The sequence below is a fragment of the Cyanistes caeruleus genome, chromosome Z (genome assembly GCF_971803275.1).
Source record: "Cyanistes caeruleus chromosome Z, bCyaCae1.hap1.1, whole genome shotgun sequence".
Taxonomy (NCBI): Eukaryota; Metazoa; Chordata; class Aves; order Passeriformes; family Paridae; genus Cyanistes; species Cyanistes caeruleus.
Genome location: NC_141732.1, coordinates 76,871,112 through 76,888,773, shown reverse-complemented (window position 1 = coordinate 76,888,773; position 17,662 = coordinate 76,871,112). Strand labels below are relative to the sequence as shown.

At 40.3% G+C, this 17,662-nt stretch overlaps 1 protein-coding gene and 2 long non-coding RNA genes across 9 annotated transcripts in view; 2 read left to right on the top strand and 1 right to left on the bottom strand.

Moving 5' to 3' along the window:
* Nucleotides 1–11,297, bottom strand: part of PIK3C3 (phosphatidylinositol 3-kinase catalytic subunit type 3) — a 68,111-nt gene extending 56,814 nt beyond the window's left edge. For 4 of the 6 annotated variants that reach the window (XR_015280989.1, XR_015280991.1, XR_015280992.1 and 1 more), the window contains exons 1-5: nucleotides 11,042–11,297; nucleotides 8,743–8,931; nucleotides 8,105–8,248; nucleotides 5,834–5,963; nucleotides 1,824–1,910 (exon numbers count right to left, since the gene is read on the bottom strand). Coding sequence is in view for 2 of the 6 variants with exons in the window: in XM_086869194.1 (XP_086725320.1) it covers nucleotides 1,824–1,910; nucleotides 5,834–5,963; nucleotides 8,105–8,248; nucleotides 8,743–8,931; nucleotides 11,042–11,109 (618 nt within the window). In the remaining 4 variants the exon portion in view is untranslated. The remainder of the gene's footprint in view (nucleotides 1–1,823; nucleotides 1,911–5,833; nucleotides 5,964–8,104; nucleotides 8,249–8,742; nucleotides 8,932–11,041) is intronic. The other 2 variants (XR_015280988.1, XM_086869193.1) reach the window with 1 other exon arrangement.
* LOC111940975 (uncharacterized) overlaps nucleotides 11,241–17,662 on the top strand; it is a 47,586-nt gene continuing 41,164 nt past the window's right edge. The window contains exons 1-2 of one of the 2 annotated variants that reach the window (XR_015280993.1): nucleotides 11,370–11,514; nucleotides 12,591–12,744. This is a non-coding gene — a long non-coding RNA (uncharacterized LOC111940975). Of the gene's footprint in view, nucleotides 11,515–12,590; nucleotides 12,745–17,662 lie in introns of both variants that reach the window. The other variant, XR_015280994.1, reaches the window with a different exon arrangement.
* LOC147648608 (uncharacterized) lies at nucleotides 16,622–17,323 on the top strand. The gene is made up of 2 exons (XR_015280995.1): nucleotides 16,622–16,710; nucleotides 17,203–17,323. It is a non-coding gene; the product is annotated as an uncharacterized LOC147648608 (long non-coding RNA).

Sequence of the window (17,662 nt, the reverse complement as noted above, 5' to 3'; positions counted from 1 at the left end):
TCCTGAAGTTCTTACTACCTTACATTCCCACTTCATGATACATATTCGTGCTTAACAGATGAAAACCTGTTTTCATCAGCAGCTTCCAACTGTGGGCTAAAGGTATAAAAAAATGAAATGCAGAATAATCAGATGACCACTGGGTAGTTGGCGTTTGTTTTTTTTTTTCTAAATCATTACCTATAATTATGTATATCAAAGCAAAAATACCAGAAGATATAGCAAAACCAAATCATTTTTTTAAACCAACTTCATGAAAGAGACAAAATAAACTTGGACTACAAGATTAGATTTGCAGCTTATTGATCTTCAGAGAAAGATTTGCTCATTTTTTAAATGCTTTACCTAGAAAAAGTGCTTAGAATTTTAAAATCTGGGTGGAAAACAAGAAAGAAGTTTAACAATGAGTAATTTCAGTTCATTTAATGCATTCAAAATAGCTTGACTTTCCACCACAGATGAAGTAGTTTCCTGTTTAAAGCACAGGTCTTGAAACTTATTTCACTGTACTTTTACTGTCAGTGAAGAGGAAAAATTAAAAAAAAAAAAAGGATAATAAAGATGATAGGCTAATTTCTAAAAAACATCAACATATTTAGAGAGGCTTATAAAACACAGATTTTAGTTTAAAAAAGAATCTGACTTTCAAAGCTCTAGTTACCAATAAGACAACAAAACTCTCAGGGCTCAGGAAAAAGCAGTCCTCTGTGCAAGATGAGCATACCAAATTAAAGAGTTTGAGTTGACTTTGCTCAATGAGGGTTAAAATCCCATTTAGGCATTAAACTACCAGATTTTATTTTTTTTTAAAATATTCCTTCAAAACTTACAAATGTCTTCTCAGCAACCAAAGTTAAAAAAGTAAAGCTGAACAGGTCTGAAGCCAAGGAACAGGCCAAATGTCTAAAAAGCTTCCCATCACAATCTAAATCCTGGAGATAAGTTAGTCGTGCCTAACAGTGTTTGTTCCAAGCTGTTCCAAATTATCAATAAAGCCTGTCTTCCATGATCAAGTTCACTTGAAGTTGAAAACAGCTAAGACAGCTGTGTACCATGGTGGATGAAATGCTGGACATAACCTGGCCACAAGCACTGGCTGCTCTAAAACCAACTCTGTACTGAGCTGCTCCTTAGCAGGGTGGGCAGCAGGTCAAGGGAGGAGACTCTGCCCCCCTGTGCTGTGAGACCCCAACTGCAGAGCTGCATCCACCTCTGGGACCTTCACATGAAAAAGATGTGGACCTGATGGAGGGAGTCCAGGAGGCCACTAAGATGCCCCAAGGGCAGGGGTACCCCTCCTCTGCAGACAAGTTGGGAGATCTGGGGGTGTTCACTCTGGAGAAGAGGAGGCTCCAGGGCTTTTAGAGGCCCTTCCAGCACCTAAAGGGGACCAGCAGGAGAGCTGGAGAGGCACTTTAGACAAGGGCATGAAGTGAGAGAACTTTACTGTGAGAGTGCTGAGGCACTGGAACAGGTTGTCCAGAGAGATGGTAGAAACCTCATCCCCAAAAACATTCAAGGTCAGCCTGGACAGGGCCCAGAGCATCCTGATCCAATTGAAGACGTCCCTGCTCATTGCAGAGGTCTTGGACTAGATGACCTTTAAAGGTCCCTTCTAAACCAATCTATTCTATGATTCTCATTATTGCTAAAGTAATATCAACTTCAGGCTTCCAGAGAACTACTTTTTCCTTTACCCTATGCACTGGCAGTTGAAGAAAAAAACCAAACAATTAAGAGAGTTACATCTCCTAAACAAGTGAAGGTTCATATTAGCTCGATAAAACCCCCCAAAACTCCAAACCTGATGTACAATGACTTACCTCATTGATCATTTCTATTTCTCTAAAGGTGAGTCTGTCCAGCCAATCCACTTTCACCATGTGACCTTGCCGATGAGATTTGGTGAGCTGCATGAAAAAAACACAATGATAACATTTAAGTTGCTCAGAGCAAGAAGAAAACCAAAGCTGTAATAGAGATACTAATATGAAGTCAGAAGAAAAAAAATAAAGGAATTGAAAAAAACCTCTCACCTTGTACAACATACACAGTGTAACACAGTACACACCTCGTAAACAACCAAACCATGCCATAAAAGTAAGTCTACTATCTAAAATACCAATCCCAGCAAAGACCATAATAATTATCCAAGCACATCACCTTTGCATTTTTAACACAACAAAAACAGAAACTTATTTCTTAACTAAGGTAATGTAAGAAAGGCATCCTATTTTTGTATTACTGTTTCATACAGTAACACTTACCAAGCCAAACAAAAATTAAGTACTTCAAAAATTATACATACTGAATAATTCTGCTTGTGTCAACTTTATGTAAACAGGTTTCCAGACTGGGACTATAACTGGGTCAACTGAACATCTTAGACCAAGTCATAGACAGCTTGCTCTCTCCTGTAGTCATTTGATAAGTAGCTCAAGTTTCATTCCTATGTTTACAAATTGCTGTAGCAATAGCAAGAAAGTTGTTTAAAGGACTCATTAAGAACAGAAGATAAGATGAGAGCATACTACTTGTCATTTCAGATACGCTAACACAATTGTTTATGAAACATCCAGAAGTAGACCACACAAATATGAAGATTGCTTTTTCAGCTGCTAAGGAATGACAAGTGTTCTTCAAAAAAAAAAAATTAGTAATTATTTCAGAATGCAAGAGATGCAGAGGGACTAGAAAACATGAAGCTCCCTCATCTCTTAAAGAAATTAGTATCTGTCTAAAAAACAGGTAGCAAAGAGACCCCTCAAAATTACTCTTATTAGGAAAAAGGTTACAACCATTATTACGTTAACTTTGTTCTGTGGTCAGCCTGCCCACCCATGAGCATCTGAATGTGAACATGCCATAGTGACACCAACTGCCACTTTTTGCCTAGCTAGGGGACAGGCAATATACAGAGACCAGGGACAACAGGAATGAAGGTACTGGATGCAGGAGAACACAACAGCAGCCTGCTGCTTCCGCACGGAACTGGAGATGGTCTAAGTACAGAAAAACAACACAGAATATTTAAGACTTGGGGTACACTGGGAGATGTCCAGGTTGCCCAGTCTGTCAGATATGTGCACTAGACCTTCCATAGCTCAACACTGGAGGTACACTAAAAATAAAAATGACTGCAAAGATAGAGAAGTGAAGAGTTTGCACCAATTGTACAGTATTCTCCCTCAATCCTCACTGATGCCTTAACAGTACAGGCACAAGTATTTTGGTCTAAAGTCAGTCTAATCAAAATCTTGGGGCAAAAAAACTTGATCACAAATTCTTAGTTCATTTTCTTGTTCACTGCACAAGAGAATAAAGTAAAAAAAAAGTTATTTTGTGTGTTTCAGAAGAAAGTTATTAATAAAATATAATTTTTAACCTTTAAACCTCCCTTATAGAGGAAAAAGTTGTAATACAGCAATTAATGAGGTCTGCATACAAGATCTGGAAGATCTGTGAGCATATAGATACACAGGAAGAACTGTTGTCTTGAATTAATATTTAAAGTTTAAAATAAGAGAGAAGCTGGTGTATCCCCTTCAGGGAAAGAAGCATTCATCATCAGCTACAAAGTATGATGCATCCCTTTAGATAGTATCTCAACATTATTATTATCTAATTTCATTCAGCCAGCAGAAGGTGTGAGGGAAATAAATGGATCAAAAAGACCTAGAGTACTTTAAGTAGAATAAATTAACACACTACTCATGGGAGAAACATCTTAATGTCATTCATGTTTGAGCATGCTAAAATATTCCACACTCTTCCCATTAGTATTCCTTAGTACACAAAAAATCTGCATTCATAATGCCTCCAGAATGCAAAGCCATGTTTTTTTCATCAGGAGCAGTTTTACTAGCAACATTCATGTGTTTTGTGAGAGCACAACCATATGGCACCTCAACATGAAAGGGAAGACTTGCCACAATATCAATTATTTAAGGTAAAAGGCTGCAACTCCTTGACCACCTAGTCATTGGTTTTATACAAATTCCTTGTAACAATAAAAAACACATACAGACATACACTCAGAAGCATGTCAAGAGAAGTTATCTTTCAGATGGAGAAAATATTTTTCACAAGCTCTTCTCCAAAGTTACCTGTTATCTGAAGGACTCTAGTTTGGGCTCTGGTACCAGATACCAATCAATACCACAACACTGGACAAGTCTGTTCAATAAACAAAAAAAATCCCCAAACCAAGAAAAACAAAGTCCACACAAACTCACTGTGTACATACCCAAGTCTTAGTCTTTTTACCTATATTTAAATATACCTTCACACGGAGTAGCATGAGGAGGCATTCAGAAACTTATTCTGTGAATAAGTCACAGAAAAACTGAAGCTGATTGTGTTTGAACAAAGGCTATTTAGGGGTGACACATTACAAGAACCTTCTCTGCTGTGTAAACAGCTGTGCAAATGAAAGCTCCCATACACACGCTACTCAGAAACCCTACTGATTTCCCTAGCATCTGATGGCAAAATGGTTTTATTAAAAAAAACATAACAAAATATCAGTAAAAACACAACTCTTTCAGAAATTATCATCTCCCAAAACAGAAGAGAAGAATGGGGGCAGTGATGCTACTAGCTTTCTAGAACTCTCTTTCTAGAACTTTTACTAGAACTCTCAAATAGGATGTGAAAGAATTCCACCTATTTCTCAGAGGCCTTGGGCCATCATCTTCCAATTGCCAAAAAAAACCGGCTAAAATAGAATAAACTATTTTAAGACTAAAGTATTCTACTTTATTTGTACTTTTTGAGCTAGAGAGAGAGAATGGCAATGCTTGCATAACAGAACTAACATGAAAGGGATGCCAAACACTCTCAATGCCTTTCTCAGAAAACCACTACATACATCACATGTGATGAACTGGAAATAAGACTTGGTATTTAGCATCTCTTTACAGAGTTTTCTTAGGTCAGAGGGCATTTATTCCACCGTGATCAAGAAACAGGGCACCAGCAGCTTTAATGAACTTTCCATTACAAATTCAGCGCAAACTGCACTAATAAAACAGAGACCTTTAAATGGAAGTTAATTTATCACTGTCATAAATCTTTAGATGAGAAAATGGTTGTATCTTTCAGTGTGAGTCCTAGAAGGTGTACAAAAAACCTGGGAGACTGAGATTAAGAAAAAGCTCACTGAATAAGTGCATCACTGAATCACTGAATATGTGGACTGAGGAGTTTGGAAAGCCTGGGTTAAGCTTACCTGAATAATCAGAGATCAGATAGTGAAACAGTCCACTAACACACTGATGAATTCCAGTAGTTTTGATTGCAAGAACATACTCCGCCACCAAAAGCTTGGAGGTGAAAATACTAATATACATATTCATGAGCTTAAATGAATGAAACTTGGGTTAATTTTTGAAATTGTACTCAAGTTCTTTCTAATGCAGAGGTATGTCACACACTTCCGAACACTATGCCAGACAGCCTCAAAGCTAATGGATGGAGAAACCAGACTACCTCACAAGTCACTGTTAGGAGATGCTCTTATTAAACCTGATGGAATTTTGGCTTTAAGTATCCTCAAGGCATATTCACATTTTCATTCTTTACAAAGAATTTAGATCTTAAGTTGTTCCAACAGAATGCTATGTGTATTAGAAGGTTTTTAAAAAAAAAAACATTTCAAAAGCAATTAAATATTATCTGCTTTACTCCTTTGTATAAATCCTGTGAAACACCTATTTAACCAAAGGAAGAGAGCTCTCACATGAGAAAACAGCACAGGAAGCTGTTTTCATTTCTCTCCAGTGAAGTGCATGCTTGTCACAAATATTTTAAACATTACTTGCTATTCCATTACCTTTGCCAAGCGGCTCATTTGATCTTCAGAGACTGTACTGCTGGTTCTCCCAGGAGTTTTGGTGGGCTCGGAGCCATCAGCTTCTACATTGGGCCAAACTTTCAAGTCATGCATTCCTTGTCGAAACATACTGAAGGGAAAAATGCAGAATCACTTCAGAAAATTCAAAATAATATATCTGTCAAGAAGCAAAGTTCAGCAGCTGCTGCAAACAAATGAAGTGGCTTCCTTCACCAAAACTACAAAATTGCATGACTGAATTCTACTGCAAAAGTGCCTCGCACCTTGTGTTCTCTACAGCCTTTGTGTCACTGGCACATGGACTTTAGATGAAAATTGTGAAGTCAGAGATAACTTATTTGGCAAGTGGAAGAAAAATGGGTAATTCCCAAAGTCAGTGCAGTGGTACAAACACAAAATGAGGAGAGAGCTTGACCTCCATAGTTTTATTATTTCTAATGAAGAAGAAAGTATTCTTGACTTGCAAATTATAACAGTAACCCTAGGTCTACCAGTATGAAAAAAAATCAACTAAAAACTATCCATCTAAGTTCCATTTGAAAGTCAACAGACATAAAGCAGCCTCCTGAGCAGCCAAATAAAAAACAAAAACAAAAAAACAACACACCAAGCAAAAAAACTCTCCAACTCTTCACACACCACTTTCTCCATCAATGCTTGAAATTGAATTGATAATTGAAAGTGTGCAGTGAACAGAACCTTGCAGGGTAACGGACCACATCTTTCCTCTGCAAAACCCTGCTTACCTTGCATGTATGTGCTGATCCTCCCCTAAAAGATGGCTCAAGGAATGAAGTGCATTATCTTTGCCAATAAGAGCTGATCATTTAACTCTAACAACTTCAGGTAAAATACATCTGACAGGAACATTTTAAAAAGTGAACCATTAAAAATGAGAAATAACAATTAGAAAGACCATTTGACCTTGAATTTACACATCACATAGATTAGTACTACAAGGCTTTTAATTTAAAAATTACAAAATTTTAATTCAAAAATTTTTTGTTGGTTTCTCTCCATCTATTTCATGCAAGTTCCAAATGCTGGAAATAATACTTATAAATGAAATTTATTTTTATCTTTCTTGCTTTAATGCTTTAACAGCTACAGCAGTCTTTGGGGCACAGTCCAATTGATCAGATTCAATTTTTTTGCCTTAAGGCAATATCATTCTTCTTCGTTAAAGCAAAATTCTCAATGAAAGAGATACAACCTCTCTCTATAGTCACTTTCTGCATTCAAGCATCATTAAAGCAGCTTTCCTAATCTAAAGTTTTCCTGCACTTCAGTCTAATCTTATTACTTCTCATCCACTGGCAAGACAAAACAGGCTATTTCTCCCCATTTTTCAGCAGTATGTACATACTAGAAAAATGTTCCTACATTCTTCTTTTTCAGTCTGTCTAGGCATAACACTTCCTTCATCCTATTTGCTAGACGTTCAATGATACAGACTCCCAGTAGTCAAAAATTTGACTGAAGTTGGTTGGCAAGAACAGAACACAGCCCAGCTGAGTGGAAAAGGAAAGGATAAGAAAAGGAAAGGAAAAGTGTATGTATCTCTGATGCACATACTTGTAAACCGTTTATGTAGTCAATGTTCTTTGCACATTTTACAAGAGCACCATGATGCTAAACCACACAAAATTTAAGATTCACACTAAACTCAGACTGCTCCCCACTCTGTATATAATAACAATCAATTGAAAAAAAAAAGTACCTGTGCCTCATAATCTTCCTTAGACCACAACCTATTTTTTCAGACTACTTAGCATTCCAGCACACTTGTAATCCTTCCCACCTTAGTCTTATCATCCACAAATTTACTGAACACACCCTCTATTGGATCATAACATATTAACTTTGAAAAGTGCTGATTTACTGAGTGAAATTTTACTCCCTATAGATAACAGTGCATTCACAGCCTAATTGCAAGCCAATTAATTTTTTTAAAAAATTAATCAGTACTGGCATCCATGCATTACAAGCGTGTAGATGTGAACTAATTTCAGCACTTGCCATCTTAAAATCCAAGCTGTTATACAGAAGACTTGTTTTATACAACACTGGAGCAAGTGTGAAATTACACTCAGGAATAAGTGGAGCAAATCACCTACACATCTGATTTTTCAAACATGGAACTGTTAACCTAGTTTAGAAAATATTTATAAACTTATTTATCATAACCATGCTATGTTACTATTCACAGGTGAGCTTCAGATTTGCACCAGATAAGAAAAAGCAGTATACCCATATTTTCCAAAGAGCGAGACCGTTGTTCCTCCCACAGGAACAGCTTTACCAGGTCCATACACATCCCAGATGGTCAGAGCCACCTGAGCATTTCGAGGCAGGTCTGGATACTTCACAGGCAGTTTCAGCCACTCATTCCAGCTGCAGAGAAACACTCTTTATTAGTCATAAAGCTTTACAATTCAAGTTACTCTCTATTAGTCTACACAACCCAGATTCTCCTCAGAATAAAAATTTCTTAGGACAGATGGACTATTTTTCTGTGGGCTTTAACATTTAAACATCTGTCTGGAGCATGACTAAAAGGCTACAGACCAAAAGAAAAATATTTTGTCTTGATGACTGAGTAGCAAGGATCAGGCTGTCAGCGAACAGCATGAAAACGTATCACTCCAGGCCCCAGAAGTTACTTAAGTAGCAAGACATGCCCAAGCACACAAGTAAGAATTTTATCACTTACCTTTTACACAAAAGGGTTGGTTTTGTGCTGGATGGATTAACACTAACCATAGGGACACTTGAAGAAACAAAAGCCATTTTGAAGAAGACAACAGAAAAAAAATCTTTCTGCCAGAAACAAATACTTGATGCCCCACTAACTATGAGCAATATGAAATAAAAGTCAAGCCACTTACTTCCATCTAGTGCTAAAAGCCTTGTAGGAAGTTCTAACTGGAAGAGCAAGAGGCTTCCCCTCTGCAAACACCTGACAAGTTACATACAAGTCAGAGCAAGTCTCTTGGTAGAGTCCCGAGAACTTCAGCATCGGATCCTCTAGGAGAGCTTTGTAGCTTTTCTGTTCTCTTTTCCCTTCCAGACTTCCTCTATGAGGGAGAGGGCAGGGGAGGAAAGGGAGAAAACATAAATAAACCAAAATGTATTCTATCCACAGTAGAAATCCTATTACATTTCTATAGCTTTAATTTAGATTACCCAGTACTGAGGCTATCCTCACTTTGCATGACTTGTTTGTAGTGAAATCCAAACACCAGAGAGGAACTCAGGATGTGAAATGCTGAGCAAACACGGAATGTATTGCTGTACTGATTTAGGTGGGGGTGGGGGAAAGAGCAGGGAAGGCAAGAATTACTTGTTTGCCTTTTAAGTGGAGGTAACTTTTTCTACTACAACCTGTGGATTCTCAGACAGACCTTAAGCAGGGCAACAATAAATGAGAAGACGTATGCTGCTATTGCTAAAAAAAGACAAAACAAACACCAAATTACATGTGTTCCAAATACCACTTGGAAAAATAAAACCCGAAACAACTATGGTAAGTAAATCTTTATTTTTTTAACATCTATTAATTGTATGACTGGTTTTGGAAGTCAATCATCTCTCAAATTCACAACAGAATAAAGCTCAATTAAGCAGATTGTTCAAATAAAATTTGGTTAAAGCCTTGCAGCAATGTTACTGGTAAGAGGAATTGATGGAATTTCTCAGGCATCAGCTATACTACAATGAAAGCAGTCATACACATTAGATGTCTGCGGATGCACAAGTTAAAAAAAAAAAAAGGAAGTGATGTGGTGGTGATGGGAAAACATGTAAGACCAATCCTCCACCAAACAAAAACCTATTTGTTTCCACATTTTCCATGTATCTGTTTCCAATGAAAAAACACTTCAGAGTAAACGAACAAGTTACTTGCATGGAACTAGCACCACACATTCTAAGGATGATATACACTTCAAAAGCTAAAGCTAAAAAAAAAAAAGAAGCTAGTTTTAATTTTGTTTGGTGAAATGAAATATCAAAGAGATCATGTGAATCTGACTCCTGATGGAATAGAATAGTGTGGGCTGGCGGGGACCTTAAAGATTATCCAGTTCCAACCCCTGTCATGAGCAGGGCCGCCTTCCACTACTATCACTTGTTTAGTGATAGTTAAGATAGAACTTAACTTGTAAGTTAAACCCTTAATAAGCTTCTCCAAGTTAGTTTGCCAGAAAAGTGAAACATACTTTAACATACCACCATTGGGTACACTACATTTGAGAATCAGCCACATCCCTCCTACACCAAGCATCTCTTTGCTGTGATGAAGAAAAATAACTTAAAAACAAACAAAAAATCGTATCACTGTGTGGTAACTGCTGCTTCAACAAAAGTGCTTCCACATGCTCAGGCAGAAATACATAATATTTACATGCTGCAGCACCTAGATCTTTCTACACTAAAAGTGCCCACTAAGAGCACAATGCTTTCACAAAAGTACGGAAACAAGCAGGAAGAGTGTCACCAGTTTATCTCTTCCCCTTAACACTCAGGAGTGAGCTGTGACACACTCGTGGCCCTGCAGTTCTTGAAGGAAACTTACAGGAAAAAAATTGGCAAGACTATTTACAAAAGCACGTAGTGACAGGGCAGGGGAGTTATGCCTTCAGACAGTGCAGCTTTAGATTAATTAGAAAAAAATTCTTTGTTGTGAGGGTATTGATGCATGTGATGTATTGGCACAGGCTGCTCAGAGAAGCTGCGGCTTCCCCATCCCTGGGAGCGTTAAAGGCCAGGCTGGACAGGGCTGGGACCAACTTGGGATAGTGGAAGCCGTCCCTGCCCGTGACAGGGGGTGTAACAGTATAGGCTTTAAAAGTCCCTTGTACCGCAAACCAATCTGTGATCCTATGACAGGTGAAAGGCTATGCGAGCCTTCACTGACAATCGCTGCCTTGGAGCACCTGAGGACACGGCACATCTGACACGCGTCCGCAGCACAGATCCAGCCCGGCCCCTCGCCAGCCCCGTCCCGTCAGCCTCCCTACGGGCCGGGACGCTGGCAGGGACAGCACCCGGAGCTGAGCCGACACCGCCGGTCTCCGGGCACCGCCGGGCTGCGACACCAGCGGACCCCGTCGAGGGGCGGCGGCCCGGTACCCCCCCAGGGCGGCAGTGACCGCTTCCCACTGAGACCCGACGCCGCTCACTCACATCTTCAGCTGCACGTTGATGTCCAGGTCGCAGCTGTACACATAATAAAGCCTCTCGGTCTCGCCCATGGCTGCCGACGCTGCTCCCTGCCCGCCCCCTCAACGCCCGCGGGCAGCAGCGCCGGCCTCCCCGGCCGCGCTCCGAGCATGCGCTGCCGCCGCCATCTTGAGTAAGGGAGGAAGGATAGGTGCCGGCCCTTGACCAAAATGGCCGCCGTCCGCGGCGCCGGCCCCCCCCCTCCCCCCCCCCCCCCCCAGCAGCGTGGGCGCGCGGGGTGTGATGTGGCCGTGGTCGCGCGCGGCAGCGAGGTGGCTGTGGGTCCGGCTGCGTGAGGGATGGCTCCTCTCCCGCCTGAGGGCGGAGAGGGATGGAGCCTGGCAACAGCCTCACAGAATCACAGAGTACCCTGAGTTTGAAGGGACCCACAAGGATCATCGAGCTCCTGGCCCTGCACAGGATGCCCCAACTACAGGGTAGGAATCATGTGTCTGAGAGCATTGCTCAGGGGCTTCTTAAACTCGGACAGTCTTGATGCTGACATCCCTGGGCAGCCCGTTCCAGTGCACAGCCACCCTCTAGGGAAGAAAACCTTTTCCTGAAATCCAGCCTAAATCTCTCCTGACTCAGTTTTACACCACTCCTTCAGCTCCTATTGCTGGTTGCTACAGGATATAAGAGTGAAGTGATCCTTACCTGCCCCTCCTCTTCACCCCATGCAAATCTTGAATACCACAATGAGGTGTCCCCTCAGTCTCCTCCGGGCCTAACAAACCAAGTGACCTCTGCTACTAGTCTTAAGGCTTCAACTCCAGACTTATCACCGTCCTCATGGCTTCCTTTGAACCCTCATAGAGTAGCTTGGCTTGGAAATAAAGCTCCTTTATTTCCAACCTCCTGCTATGGCCAGGGACACCTTCTCTAGACCAGGGCCCCGTCCACTAGACCAGGGCTCCCCCCAGAGCTCAGGGCTGCATCCAACTACACCATTATTTATACACAGAAGGTCAGAGTTAATAATTTTTCTGGCAAAGCCCCTCCATTATGATTAATTAACTAGTTTTCATACAAGTTAAATAATCTCAGCTCAAGGAAAGGGTCTTCACCAGGGCGGGGGGGGTCACACAATGATTCTACATCTGGCACAGGCAGCCAGAAACTATCCACAACTAAAATATTGTAAATTAACATGTGATTTAAAAAAAAAAAAAATAAAAAAAATTCAGTGCTTTGGGAATTAATACAGATTGTGAGCACCTTTAAGTGACAAAAATACAGATGCTATGTGTGTATAGTCATTATTGTCCTACACTTAATGTCTTTTTGTAGGCAAAGCTACTGACAAACAGAAGTTTAGTGTTTTATGATCCACTATAACTGCTGAACTTCTCAGGGCTGCTGAACAAAAGTATAAAAAGTGCTATTTTGCTCTAACTCACTATACTTAGAACATTGTTGGACAGCAGACAGGTGCTCTCTCACAGCGCAGTTCAGACTAAAAAACAAATATAATTGTCACATGTAAACAATGTTTTCTCTTCCATTTTTGCAGCAGGATAGGGTTAACAGGTGGATGTAGAAGGACGTCTCAGCTAGTCTGCTCCCTTCTGCAAGTCAGCTACTATGAGGGAAGAAGCCAAAGGAGGGAAGCAAGACTTCTTTTAAGAGAAGGACTTTTTCACCTCAACACTTTTTTCTCCCCTCAGGTGCTGTGATCAGAAGGGCTTTCTTTCCTTTCTATCCAAAACAAATAGGAGACTAGAGAAGTCCATAACCCAGAATCTATATCACTAAAACAAAATCTTTGCTTTCCAGGACTACCACTTTGGCATGTATCATGAGTGCAAAACGTAATTAAATTAACAAACTGCTCTGCATGGTAAAGGTGGTCTTTTATCCATCTTTTCTATCTTAATTCTTCACTTTCTGGTCACATTTACAGTTTCAACTGTCCTGGCAGCTGCTATTCATTTGTTGCCTGCCTCATAATTTTTTATGACTTCTGTTTGTTTTTAACTTTGGTTCCATCCTCGTTTTTTCAATGTAAAATCTCTGCTTTCCATAACAGGAATAAACAAATGTATTTTTCTCCTTGGGTGTGAAGAAAAAGTAAAACACAAACCTGCAAAAAATTAAAAGACAAATCTCACTGTTTTAAAGCTAAACGATGTATGTCTCTGTGCACAAACAATAAGTACATTCATATGTGTGTACCTGTGCTGGTATGATTTTTTTGCCAGGAAAAATTAGAGTCTTTCTCAGTGAATGAAATTAGTGGTATCAGTTTAATAATCTCACAGTCTATTGCAACCTACAGACATTTATAGGTAGTTATTGAAGCTTTGTTTAAAAAACAAAAAGAAAAGAAAAGAAAAAAGCTAAGAGAAAAAAATTACAGAAGACCTCTGAAAAAGACATTTTAAAAAGTTTTTAAAGTGGTTTATCGCCCAACTTTTTCAGATTCCAACGTGTCTGACTAGATGTGTAAATTAGGTGAGGCAAAAGAAGAGAAACATGTTTAGGATAAACATATTTGACAATAAAATGGAAGAAATTTCAATCAGAAATGCCACTTTATAATACTTTCTCATATTAATAACCTTGCATTTCTAGGTTCTCAGATACTGCCACAGAGGCAGATGGGAAGAGTATTTTTCATCTTGAAGGGTCCTGAAGCACTTGGAAGAGGCAGTGATGAACGTCCAGGGCCATTGCCTGTGCTCTGACGCAGTGCTGGCTGGAAGTGATGGGTGTCTATACTGCCACACACCTTCAGCCAGTAAAGCTGAAAGAGGCCTTTCCCTGTGGAGCAGATGCAGAGCTAGATAAGGACATTTTCCTGTTTTACTTTCTGCTGCCACTTCTATGTGTCCTTCAGGGCACTTGACATTTGTGGAAACATCCATACTAAATGATAAATGCAACCACCATGGGCTGTTGCGCATGAGTCAGGTAGTTCATGACTCACAGCTACCCTCTCTTGATCTGGCCCCTGCAGAGTGGTCCATCCATGTCCCAGCTGGTCCATCTCTTCTCTCTTCTAAGCTTCAGTGACCATCCCTGTGGCCAAAATATATGATTATTCATGTTTTTTCCAGCTCAAAGTGCCTGTAGCACTTTGATGTTGTAGCAGACTATGCTGGCTCAGGTTTCCAAGAGAAGTTTTGGTTGCCCTATCCCTGGAAATGTTTAAGGCCAGGTTGGATGGAGCTTGAAGCAACCTGGTGTAGTGGAAGGTGTCCCTGGCCACGGCAGAGGAGGAGGAGGAGGTTGGAAATAGAGTATCCTTAAGATACCTTCCAATCCAAACCATTCTGTGGTTCTATGATCGTACAATATGAGGGTTGTTTTACTGCCTGTGGGAAGGTTTTTGTGATGTGACAGCTAGGGCACATCATGAGAGCACTTTGTGGTGGTTGCATGTTTCTGGTTTTGGCCTCTTGAAGTAGAGCAGGATTATTCCAAGTGGTGCATTTCAAATGAGGCACATCAGTTCTCCTGTTTCTGATCTGCAGCACACCCTTAAGCAAACTCTCCTGGCAGCTCTGCTTGGGTTTCTTGTTTAAGTAGACTAATAAATATATGCCACATGGGACCCTTGGAGTGAACTAGTATGCAACTACATATATTTTGATAGCAGGAAGACGTTCTGGAAGCAGAACACAATGCTCCAAGTTCATTGTGAAGCAAATTCTGACCTTGGTTGTGTCAAAAGAAGAGGGGGCATCTGTCTCTTGTAGGCTTTGGGTGAAACTGAGAGTGATATGAGGGACTATTAGGACATGCTGGTGGCCAGTCCTCCTGCTTTTGGCCCACAACCCCTTTTCAGAGGGTTCTGTGTCCAAGCAGTGCCATAGAAATCAGACTCCTGCTCTTCCTGAAGACCACAGCCCTTCCTGACCCAGCCATGGATTCCACTGGGGCAATTCCCGCTCTTAGACTAATGTTTCATCCCCACAGAGGTGCCTGATGCCCCAGTCTGGATCTGCCCTCACAGCAAGTCTTCCCTTCTTTCTGGTGGATGCAGTGGGAAATGTCCTGGCTTTCTGCCCCAGGATAACCTAAAAACATGATCATGAGACACCAATTTAATTCAGAATATGTAAATGTTTAGAATTTCTTTGGAAAAAAGTACACAAATATATTTTTATTTTTTTTTTTCTCATGAAGATTATAAGTAACTGGCTAGCTACACCTAGATTTAGTTACTTGCTGATATTATGCCATTCTTGTCATTGGAAAAAATACAGCAAGCATGAGATTGCACTCTTCATTGCTCTGCTCATGCATTAGAATCTCCCCTACCCCCCTTCTGTTTTTCAGTCTGATAGTTTGTCAGCTCCCAGAAGTCTGATGAGTTGAAGCATTGAGAAAACAGTGGGAGCAATAGAGAGGTCTGCTGCTGACACAATTCTCTTTGGAGGGAATGGAGCTATTTTTCTTGTTTTGAAGCAGAAGTGTCACTTGCAGTTCACATTCAACTGATAGCCACAGAGAAATATGTAACCTCTCAATCCCACCAAGAAATATACACCATCATCCAGAAGACAACACTGATTCCTCATACACCATCTACTTTCTGCTGGTGGGACTTCCACGATAGGGAAGAGGACTCATCAGATGTCCAGCCATGTCCCACATTGTTTATAAAGACTTGCAGCAAAGTTCTTGAAAGTAGCTGTGTTGTCAGACTCATTTTATCTTTCCTGAATGTGGACATCTGTCCACTAAAAACTGGACTGAGACAACTAGGAACTGTACATAACCCTTAGTGCATCTGTCAGACGATAATGACTTTCACTCACTAATGAACTGGAACAAAACTGACTTGGCAACTGGTTTTTTTCCCTCTAGTAATATCCTAAGAAAGACTTTACATGCTGGATGTACAGCAGAGAGAGCTTCTGCTATTCAAATATCACAGTGCTGTCAGGTTTTCAGACCCACAGTGAAGGGGTGGTTAGCACATGGTTGTTGTAAACTGCCTACTGGGTTAAGAATGAAGTTTTAGAAAAGAATACCCTTCCCCTTTCCCTTCCCCCTCCCCTTTCCCTTCCCCTTCCCCATTTTTGAGTAAAATTCAAACCTTGTTTTATCACTTGGGTCAAAAAGTGATTCTTCTCACAGTTCTAGCCTTGGAACAAAGCTATCCTTGTAATGTGGAAAATGCAGATGTAGATGATAGAGAGCAGGGAGTAGATATCCAAGATCTAAGAGTGTTCACAAGCAGTATATACTCTGCAGAGAGCTGAGGCTCTGACAAAGGTCACCCCATGGATCCTGATCCAGAAAAAACAAAGCAATGCATAAAGTTCTAACTGAAGACACAGAACACCAATTGCTTTGATTTGTAGAATTTTACCTATCACTTTCCACCCAATTTTATGTTTTACTCTTTTTTCGTGGCTAAGCAGTACCATCTAGTGTATGCCTAGCCTATTCTTATTAAGTGACCCTATGAGTAAACAAACTCTCTAAGTTCTTGTTTCCACAGCCTTCTGGCCAAAATCATTCCTTGTGCTCAAATGAACCCAGGACTGGCCAGCATCTCTTATCTCTTCACCCACTCAGTCCCATCCTTTGCTGTTACCAGCACCAACTGTTCAGGCTGTCTCAGCAAGTTCCACTTTACAAGCTCCACTGAGACCACGAGATGGGTGTGCTAACTCCTCGTAAGAAACAACCTTTTTTAATTTTGACACAGCCATAGGGGGTCTGTTTTCTCTGAGCCCAATCCATATTAGTGCATTTTTAGAAATTTTAGGAGCCCGATCCTCACAGTCTTACCTTGCTCCTGGGACATTTGTCATACCAGTCATTCAGCTCTGCCCTCAGTTGCCATTGATGGAATTTAAAAATCATGGAATCATTCAGTTTGGAAAAGACTTGAGTTTATCAAGTCCAACCATTAGCCCAGCACTGCCAAACTTTCTTCTAACATATGTCCCCATGTACCACATCTCCACGTTTTTTAAAATCCCTACGCAAACGATGAAATGATGGAGAAGATGGGCACATAAGTTACATTTAAAACTTGAGTTCTCTAGGGAATAGGTAGACATGAACAAGAGTGTTATTAAGTGAATTCTTGATAATAGTGAAATATTTGTTCTAATCTATTAAAACAATGTATGATTTTGCCTTTTTGTTCTCCGTAACCTCAGGTTTCATCACATCAGCTGGATATGAAGCACTGGACTTCTTTAAACATTTAATTTCCATTGAAATGACAACAAAGCTGTGGACTTCCCTTTCATTATAGAATAAACTTCTGAAATAACTCTTTGGAGGAGTCCCCGCACTCATTCCTCTCTGTATAACTTGAACTCAATAAAGTTGCACTAGGGAAGAGTTTGGCCCATTAACTTTAGTTTTCTAATGCTGTTTAGTCAATAAGCCATATAATTCCCAAAACAAAGAAGGGGAAGAAATAATAATAATAATAGGAAACATGAAATGTCAACACAGCCAAGTCGGAAGGAAAAACACCAAACCAAAACAAAAACCTGCAATCCAGCCCCCCACAAAGTGTTAAATTAGTAAAAAAGTGGAAATGTTAATTCTCCAAAAACAAAACCCACCCCCTCAAAAAAAAAAAAAAAAAGTAAAACCAAACCAGAATAC